The following is a 10,126-nucleotide window of genomic DNA, read 5'->3' as shown; positions in this document are numbered from 1 at the left end:
TGGAGAAGGGGGGGAGGGGGGGGCATTATCAGAAACAACAGTGTGGGCAACGCCATGTCTGCTGAACTGCTTTTTGCATCATTCAATGATGGTGTCTGATGTGGTGTCATTCAGCTCGTCGAGCTCCCAGTAGTCCAAGAAATAATCGACCATGATGAGGTAGTTTTTTGTTGTTGACTGTGAGTAAGTCCATCCCGATCTTGGACCATGGGAGGGATTTGGTGGGGGATGAGTATCTCCTTTTGTTCTCTCTTCTGGGTGGAGTTGCAGGTGGCACATTTGCTGATAAAGATCTTTACGTCCTTTGTAATCCTTGGCCAGAAAACAGCATCACGTCCCTCTCTGAGACTGGCCTCTTCACAGTGTATTTTGTGTAGAAAATCAGCACGTAACATGTCAGGGATGAAGACCCTGTTTCCTTTAAATATCAGTCCATTTTCTGTGGTGAGCTCCTCTTTGTACGTCCATAAATCTTTCAGTGCGCGTGACTCACAGCCTGTTTGGTTCCAGGCCAGCCGTTGTTGATTTGTGTGTACAGAGCCTGAAACAGTGGGTCCTGGGAACAGTGTGCTTTGATTCACTCCATTGTCTTAGTTGAGATGTTGACATCACTGGTGTGATCCACCTGTTCCAGGTCAGTTGTGGATAGACCCATAGCGTAGACCGTGGCTGGTGTTTTGCATTTGTCTGTGCTCTGTGGTTGATTGAGCTGTTCTGGACAGGAAGTCAGCTACATGTAGTTCTTTGCCTTGTTTGTATTGCACATGGACATCTTTGTAGCCTTAGCAACATTCTCTGCAGTCGCTTGGGTGCTGTGAGTAGGGATTTCTTGAAGATCGTCTCAAGCGGTTTGTGGTCGCTGTGTATTGATTAACTCTCTGCCGTGTAGGTACTGGTCAAACTTGTCACAAGCAAAAACAATGGAGAGACATTCTTTCTCAATCTGTGCATATCTTTGTTCTGTCTGAGTCAATGTTCTGGAGGCAAATGCAACAGGTTGTCATTTCTGTAGAAGGGCTGCGCCCAAACTGGCATCACACTGCAGTGTGACTTCTTCATTCAGGTCGTAGTATTTGAGCACTGGGTGTTGTGTGACTAACTGTTTGATAGTCTCAACTGCTGTGTCATGCTGTGGTAGCCATGTCCAATCAATGTCCTTGTCAGTCAGTCTTCTGAGTGGCTCACACACATCCAGATAGGCGAGGCATGAATAATGCCAGATATTGCACAAACCCCAACAGCCGCTGTAGTGACTTGACATCAGTCGGTGTATCCATGTTCTGAATGCCTGTTGTTTTCTCTGGGTCAGGGCGAAGGCCCTCTGTGGTGAGAAGATGACCCAAGTATGTCACACTCGGCAGCTTTAACCAGAGTTTATTTTTGTTCAGCTTCAGGTTGACATCTCTTGCTCTCTGCAGGAGAGCTGTAAGGTTTCTGTCATGATCTTCCATTGCCTTTTCGTGTCTGTCACCACATCCATAGAGTATAATTTCATCCGCGATCACACTCACTCCTTTCAGTCCCTGTAGTGCTTCACACTGTCTTCGCTGGTATTCTTCAGCTGCTGGCTTGATTCCAAATGGCATTCCCAGCTGTCTATATCAAATCAAAGTTTATTTGTCACGTGCGCCGAATACAACAGGGCTCTAACCAATAGTGCATAAAATGTATTAGGTGAACAATAGGTAAGTAAAGAAATAAAAACAACAGTAAAAATACAGTGAAAATCAGTAGCGAGGCTATAAAAGTAGCGAGGCTACATGCAGACACCGGTTAGTCAGGCTGATTGAGGTGGTATGTACATGTAGATATGGTTAAAGTGACTATGCATATATGCTTAACAGAGAGTAGCAGTAGCGTAAAGAGAGGTTGGCGGGTGGTGGGTGGCGGGATACAATGCAGATAGCCCGGTTAGCCAATGTGCGGGAGCACTGGTTGGTCGGGCCAATTGAGGTAGTATGTACATATGTACATGAATGTATAGTAAAAGTGACTGTGCATATATGATAAACAGAGAGTAGCAGCAGCGTAAAAGAGGGGTTGGGGGGCACACAATCCAAATAGTCTGATTAGCCATTTGATTACCTGTTCAGGAGTCTTATGGCTTGGGGTAAAAACTGTTGACAAGCATTAAACATGTACCTCTCATAGATCACGTTCCTGGATGGCTCAAAGTGTTTCTGTAGCGCCTTTTCCGGGTCAGTTCTCTCTGCTTCTGGCATATGAAGATCCCGCTGTAAGAGATGACATTCCTTTCTCATTACGGTTAGCAGAGTTGCTATGCGGACTTTTGCTTCCTTTTTGTCCAGACCGGTAGCTATCTCATAGTTTTCTCATTGTGCTCGAAAAAATGTCAAGTTGTTGTATGTATCACCCTTCGTGTCCATAGGCTCTGGTACTGGAATTACTGGGTAAGCCATTGTTGTCGTTATTATTTTTTTGTAGCTGGTTAGCTAGTTGGCACCTCCCTTCCTACTGTGCATTTATCCGTGTGTCATTTTGATTCATCAAGGATATACCTATTTGGTTCTGACTTCTGACACCATGTTTTGTGTGCTATTTGTTGTGTACAAGACCAAGGTAATGTTGATTAGAAAGACTTTACTTAAGCATCACTCGGTAGCATGCATACAGCTCCATTCAGTGCATAGTAAGTCATCTCTAACTTGGCTCGCTAGTACTATATAGTATCACACTCAGGTACACATAACAGCAACGCCATCTATTGGGTTGGCGACATCTCGTAACATCTTCCTTTACACAACAAACTAAGATTACTGCTCCTCGACTCATAAACAGGAGAACTGGGGTTAGACCCTTGCCAGTGAAAACATTACACTGTTAACAAAAAACATAACTGTGTTCTTATTCAAGTACCTTCAATAAGCATCGCCTTTAAAGTCAATAAGCAGACTACCATCTTACAAAAAAAGATTCCCTCTTACAGCAAAAGATTAAACAACATAGTCTCTGGAGTATCTCACGGGCGGCCTGATATTTGCCCTGGTTCTGGTTCTGGAGTTATATTTTCAGGCAGTGTGGCTGCTTCCATATCAGCAGTCTGTTGTTCACCACCTGCTTGGATGGCAGGTTCCTTCCACAGTACAATACCTGTCTCTTATACACATCTAGATGTGTATAAGAGACAGGAATACCACTCTTCATATTTTTAAGCATGATGGTGGCTGCATCATGTTATAAGTTTGCTTGTCGTTGGCAAGAATTAGGGAGGTTTTATATATATATATTTTTTTTAAAAAAGGAATAGAACTAAGCACAGGAAAAATCCTAGAGGGAAACCGTCTTCACTCTGCTTTCCAACAGACACCTGTCTCTTATACACATCTAGATGTGTATAAGAGACAGAGCCTGTACAGAATAAAAATATCAAACTAATACAGCAAAAAATGTGGCAAATAAATTAATTTTTTGTCCTGAATACAAAGCATTATGTTAGGGGCAAATCCAACGCACACACATCACTGAGTAACACTCTTTGTATTTTCAAGCATGGTGGTGTCTGCATCATGCTATTAGTATGGTTGTCATCGGCAAGGACAAGTGAGATTTTGTAGGATGAAAAGGAATAGAACTAAGCACAGGAAAAATCCTAGAGGGAAACCGTCTTCACTCTGCTTTCCAACAGACACTGCGAGACAATCCACCTTTCAGCAGGACAATAACCTAAAATGCAAGGCCAAATATACACTTACTTACAAAGATGACATTGAATGTTCCTGAGTGGCCTAGATACTGTTTTGACTTAAATCAGCTTAAAAAATATATGGCAAGACTTGAAAATGGCAGTCTAGCAATGATCAACAACCAACTTGACAGAGCTTGACACTTTTTTTCAAGAATAATGGGCAAATATTGTACAATCCAGGTGTGCAAAGCTCTTAGAGACTTACCCAGAAAGGCTCACAGCTGTAATCACTGCCAAAGGTGATTCTAACATGTATTGASTCAGGGGGTTGAATACTTATCTAWTCACAATAAATTAGTGTTTTATTTTTTCCATTGATTTTATAAAAAATTCTCTACTTTGATATTACAGAGTATTTTGTGTAGATCGTTAACCAAAAAATGACAATTAAATCAATTTGAATCCCACTTTGTAACACAACAAAATGTGGAGAAAGTCAAGTGGTGAACACATAACAAAACAAAGGACAGGACAACATTTTCGTAGTCATACAGCAGGACTCCCTCAGTAGATCAGCGATCTTGGGCTCCTAAACTGAGTTAGATGATGATTTGATGATGGTGATGCAGTTGGCTTGATGTTATCCTCGGCCTCTCTGTAGCCTGTGATGCCAGGTGATTGGAGTTGTTTTACTGGAACTGATGTCATTCTCAGCTCAGGCTTTCTTTAGCYTGGACTTCGTAGTCCTCCACAACTAACATGTAGCACCCACTTGGGTAATGCCTCTGCTGCTGCTACAGTGGAAAAAAGCCCATACCACACATCAGTCCAGAGCAGTGGTCATCCTCACTGCCATGGTTATATGATTATGACATGTGGCTATCTACAGAACWTTTCCTGAGCTTTTAAGATGCAGTCAGGTCTAATTGATCACGAAGCAGCTGGTGTTGAGATGCAGTTGGTGTTGAGAACTGTTCTTGACTATTTCAGCCAGAAGTCTGACTATTTCAGCCAGCTATCAGGCTGTGCTGTAATCTATGCAGTTCTGTTCATTGAATGCCAAAGGTGACTCAAATTCATTTTAAGTTAAGTTTCAGTCTGTCAAATACCTTTTGTTACACAGTTATAACTCATTTTCTGGTTGTGCTCTTGTTCCTAATGTACTATAATGATTCACTTTTGAATATGGTTATATTATAATGGAATGTGGTTATCTACAGAACATTTCAAGAGCTTTTAAGAAAGATGTTGTTAATACTGTATACATATGTACAGTAAATGTCTCTGAATATTTTATATAAATTGGTCAACTTTCCAGAAATGCCTTATTTTGACCACTTATGGAGAAGTACAATATGTGTTTTTCCAGATCAATTCTAGTGAAAGCCTAAATGTTTAATTGGTAAATAAAKGAAGTGAAACTAACATGAAATAGTTTTGAAGCCCTAATGATTTAAGTATAATGTTGCCTATTTTTGTTACTGTAGGTAATCCAAGGACACAGCATAGTCTGTTCTTGCCTGCCTCTTGATACATAGTAAGTGAGCAGTAAACGTTTCATACAGTATGTATCCCAGGCTGTTAATTACAGTTTGGCTATGGGTTGTTGGGGTTTTTCCATAATGACCGTGCACTGACTGGGGACTAGAGGAGGAAGGTGGAGGTCTTGATTTGTGTGGCGCTACACAGTGTGGTGCCTGTGTGTGTGAGAGAGTGGGGTTTTCTTCCTGAGCTGAGTCCACACACACACACACACACACACACACACACACACACACACACACACACACAACACACACACACACACACACACACACACACACACACACACACACACACACACACACACACACACACACACACACACACACACACACACACACACACACACACACACACAATGTAAGACCTTCTGTTCACCTACACATAGCAGCCATAACGTCATGACTGAGTTGGAGAATGTGGTGTGTGGCTGATTGTGACTTAGTGAAAGCATCATGCCACTTACACTGGTGGGCGATTGTGAAACGCTAAGTGTTTGTCTGTTAATGGGGGTGGGTTCTTTTTTCTCCCATGATGACAACCTGTCCTCTGCTATACCCATGCAGAGGAAGGGAACAGGGGCAAGGCTTATGAGCGTCCTCACCCTTCAAAACAAAGATTMAAAATGCACTAATGAATCCACTGCCTGTTCACCCAGCTATCATCCAGAAGGCGAGGTCAGTACAGGTGCATCAAAGCGGGGACCGAGAGACTGAAAAACAAATTCTATCTCAAGGCCATCAGACTGTTAAACACCCATCACTAACATTGAGTGGCTGCTGCCAACATACTGACTCAACTCTAGCCACTTTAATAATGGAAAAATKKATGTAATAAATGTATCACTAGCCACTTTAAACAATGCCACTTTATATAATGTTTACATACCCTACATTACTCATCTCATGTGTATATACTGTACGCTATACCATCTACTGCATCTTGCCTATGCCATTCGGCCATCACTCATTCATGTATTTTTATGTACATATTCTTATTCATTCCTTTACGCTTGTGTGTATAAGGTAGTTGTTGTGAAATTRTTAGGTTAGATTACTTGTTAGATATTACTGCATGGTCGGAACTAGAAGCACAAGCATTTCGCTACACTYGCATTAACATCTGCTAACCATGTGTATGTGACAAATAACATTTGATTTGATTTGAAAAAAATAAGTTATTTGACTGTCATCCATTCACTGCCTCGGTGAAGATAGTAGAGCGAGACAGATCTGCTTTCACTTTTCTAACGGCACAGCCGTTGTGTCACAGCCAGGGGWTTCTGGGGGAACTCAACCACTGAGCAAGGGGGTTTCCACTGTAGTGGGGAAGTGGAGCGCAACACGGAGGGAAATATTTACAGTGTCATATTCCATCTCTCTGTGTGTGTGTGTGTGTGTTCCTGTGGTACACTGGCAGTGCGTGTCACTGTATCAGTGTGTTTGGTAGCACTGAGCTCATTGTACACTAGTCCCTCTCACACGTCTGACTAGCTCCTGTTCTACCTAYGCCAAGAGGAATTTACACAAAGCTTCATAGCACAAAATAAAAGGTAAGAGGAACATTTCCTATACAATCTGACTGTTGCTAATGTTATCATGAAGCTGATTTACTGTACATGTTTCTTTATGGCACCATTTGAATTTCAGTTATTTATATACATTTTTTTACACTTTTATTTAACTAGGCAAGTCAGTTTAGAACAAATTCTTATTTTCAATGACRGCCTAGGAACAGTGGGTTAACTGCCTTGTTCAGGGGCAGAACGACAGATTTTTACCTTGTCAGCTCAGGGATTCGATCTTGCAACCTTTTGGTTACTAGTCCAATGCTCTAACCACTAGGGTACCTGCCACCCCATATACCTTATAAACTTTGAACTATTCCTGAACAGAATTATACTGTAGTAGATGTACTTGTGAATGCTCCACTCTCTGTCTCACAACACCACCCCTTCTCTCCTTCTCTCCCTCTCTTCTTTTATCCCTGTCTCCTTGTTCTCTCAGCCCTCTGAGTCAGTATGAAGGTGTTTGAGGTGGGAGACTCGGTGAGTCGGTTCAGGCTGGCTGAGTCGTGTGTGGGGCTGGCAGGGTGTCTGTGTGTGGCCTACTCTGTGTGGACCCCTCGCTGGCTCAATGACAAGGGACTGTGGACTAATGGCGACAACAGCACCAACACTGACAATGACCAGACGAGGGGCATTATCTTTAACAGTGAGTCAAGAAGCTGCATTGACCATCAGCGTCCATCTATTTAATACACCCCTGTGTACTCAGGGTGTATTAATGTCAGTGACATGATTACACAATTTAGTTCATTTAAATCAAGTACGGTAATACCAGCTGTTCCTAATTCAAAGTGTGTGTTACATGAAACCAAAGCAAATTGCACCTAATGGAATGCTAAAGGTAGCAGATGTACAAGGAAACGCTTAACTGTGAGTGTTGATAAAATGTTTAGTTACACTTGAGGTTGGCCTTGTGCATTTGGCCCTTTTGGAGTTTTTCCTCAGAACACAGTGAACATGACTTGAGGGGAAACAGCTAAGCAGTAAGATATGCACAATAGGATTGCAGTGATGTGAACAGGTGTGGACTTGCTCCTGTAGCAATCATCCACATTCTCAGAGAACAGGATGAGGCGGAGATAGGGGATGTTCAATGTTTAGGGCTGAAAGAGTGTGTAAAGTAGGTTATATACACACACACCCCAAATTTCTCCAGTGCTGGGCCAAATAAATATCTGATGGTAAAGAAAGAAAAAGTTGAATAAAGTACATGTTGCTCCCCTGCTTTATTCCTTCAACCACATACTGTATACACACAGCAGCAGCTGTGTGCAGGCTTTCCCCCCCTAATTAGCATTTAGGGCTCCAAACCAGTTCCCTGGCACGGTTTATTAGGTTAGCTGTTAACTGTGGTTTGTGGCATCAACTGGCTCTTACTGTTTTTTCTGTTTAGTATGACATCAACGAATGACAGTGTGAGTGATAGATCAGCAGTCAAATTGACAATACATGTCATTGTATTGACAGCCTGTTATTGCCCTCTCCTCTGTGTTGAACTCAGAATAGCATGCAGATGTAGACAGGTTGAAAATCTTGTCACTGTTTACATATTTTAATCCCTCTCTGTCTTCGTGTGTGTATGTGTGTGTCTTCAGCCCTGGAGGCAGAGCAAGTGTTTGGGGTGCTGTCTTTCTTCATGGCTGTGAGTTCTGGGGCTCTGTGTCTGGTGTTCGCCCTCTGCTGGACGTCCCAGACGGTGCGCTCCTACTCCAACACCCGCTCTCTACTTATGGCAGGCCAGGCCCTCTACCCCACTGTCCTGCTGCTCCTCGTTTTGGGACCCACAGGTCAGTATGGGTCCGGGCCACAGACTTGAAAAGAAGAAAGGGTGCACTTCATGTGTAAAGTATTGGAGCAAGAGCTCTAAGTCCACCTCCTGCTGATGGGGTGCCAGGTAGCCTAGCAGTTAGAGAAGCGAGGGTTGCCAGTTCGGAGGGTTGCCAGTTCAAATCCAGGGTCCGAATGGAAAAATTTGTCAGGAAGTGAGCTGGCATCCGAAAGGTTGCTGGTATCAACTCCTAGATGCCATTGCCTGCTGTTGTGCCCTTGATCAATGACCTGACTGACCTCTCTCTCTAGGATTTTTCTTCCTCCTCAGCTGGTCCCTCTTCACCTACCAGCACTGGGTGGAGATCAACGATGACTTCACCTGCCTGGGMTCCTCCTATTGGATGGGCGCCCTGGGCTGGGCCCTGCTATTGGTTGCTCTGCCCGTGGTCTTCCTGGTGGAGCAATGTGTGGTCCCGGACATCCGGACGGACCTCATGAAGGCCACCGAGGGGTGGCGGCGTGCCTCTGAGGTACCGCACGCCAAACACTCATTCAGCGAGAGCCATCAACATTGTCAAGAAGACGACAGTYATGAAGACGTAGAGAGAAGCCTGAAGATGTACATGTCAGTACCCTGAGAGGAGAAATGGAAGACAGAGAATTAGTGAAGCCTTTTTCAGGCTCAGAGACTGAGCTGACTGCAGGACTGGACAGGACTGGACATACAGCTGATAGATGTCCTGTTCACACTAGCAGMACCAGGGAGAGAAGCTTCTCGTGCCTGTCGGGATCAGAGACTGACTGCTCCCCTGTAGGAGAATGCTCCCAGACACACTCTGAGAATGTGATATGAGACAAAAATGCCAATGCTGTGATAGTTTTCTTTGTAGTTGTTTGTTGCYAAGCAAGGTTCTCCTTCCWTATAAAGGAAATATTTGTTACAGTAGCGCCCTCAGGCGGTGAGCATTACTAAGGTTTGTATGTCGAAAAAAATAAGTATTCAACTATAAAATAAATAAATGGGGTGTTGTTCAGATGAAAAGGACCACTTCTTATAGAATTTAGATGAATTAGGCCCAATGATGTAATATTTTCACAAAGCGRTACATTACAGTTAAACTAATGAACATTCAAAATAGGCCTACGTCTCATTTCAATCTAAGTGTGAATTTGAATATCTTCATAAGTTAAATAAGTGTGTAATACATTCTTGAAGTTGTACATTTTTAAAAACKGATGAATAAATTGCCACTGTTAATGTATTACTGAATTATTTATTAATCCCTTTTAACTAGTATCTCCGCCAGACACCTCWTTTATCAAAGGAGYGTGCACACAAAAAATACTCAAAACTTTGCATGAGCCAGTTTTTCTGCAAAGGTTGGTATTTATACATTTTGATCTTGACGGAAAAGTGTGCATATCTCCACGCTCAGCCCATGCATAACTTCTAGTGGTTGATCAATTGTATTGCAAGCAAATATTATTATTTAATCCAGGCCCTGCAGTGCCTAGCTCCACTCCCATTCCCCAGGCGCTCTCATTTGTTGACTTCTGTAACCGTAAAAGCCTTGGTTTCATGCATGTTAATCATGCATCTC

General features: G+C 42.9%; 1 protein-coding gene across 1 annotated transcript; it reads left to right on the top strand.

Annotated features, from left to right (window-relative positions):
- Positions 1-6,644: 6,644 nt before the first annotated feature.
- On the top strand, positions 6,645-9,626 carry LOC111952743 (uncharacterized). The gene is made up of 4 exons (XM_023971639.2): positions 6,645-6,740; positions 7,195-7,401; positions 8,351-8,542; positions 8,835-9,626. The coding sequence occupies exons 2-4, from the start codon at positions 7,209-7,211 to the stop codon at positions 9,161-9,163; spliced, it is 714 nt and encodes a 237-aa protein (XP_023827407.1). The 5' UTR covers positions 6,645-6,740; positions 7,195-7,208; the 3' UTR covers positions 9,164-9,626.
- Positions 9,627-10,126: the final 500 nt, after the last annotated feature.

Source organism: Salvelinus sp. IW2-2015, linkage group LG26 (genome assembly GCF_002910315.2).
Source record: "Salvelinus sp. IW2-2015 linkage group LG26, ASM291031v2, whole genome shotgun sequence".
Taxonomy (NCBI): domain Eukaryota; kingdom Metazoa; phylum Chordata; class Actinopteri; order Salmoniformes; family Salmonidae; genus Salvelinus; species Salvelinus sp. IW2-2015.
The sequence above is the reverse complement of the archived record's forward strand: the minus strand, read 5'-3'. Positions and strand labels throughout refer to the sequence as shown.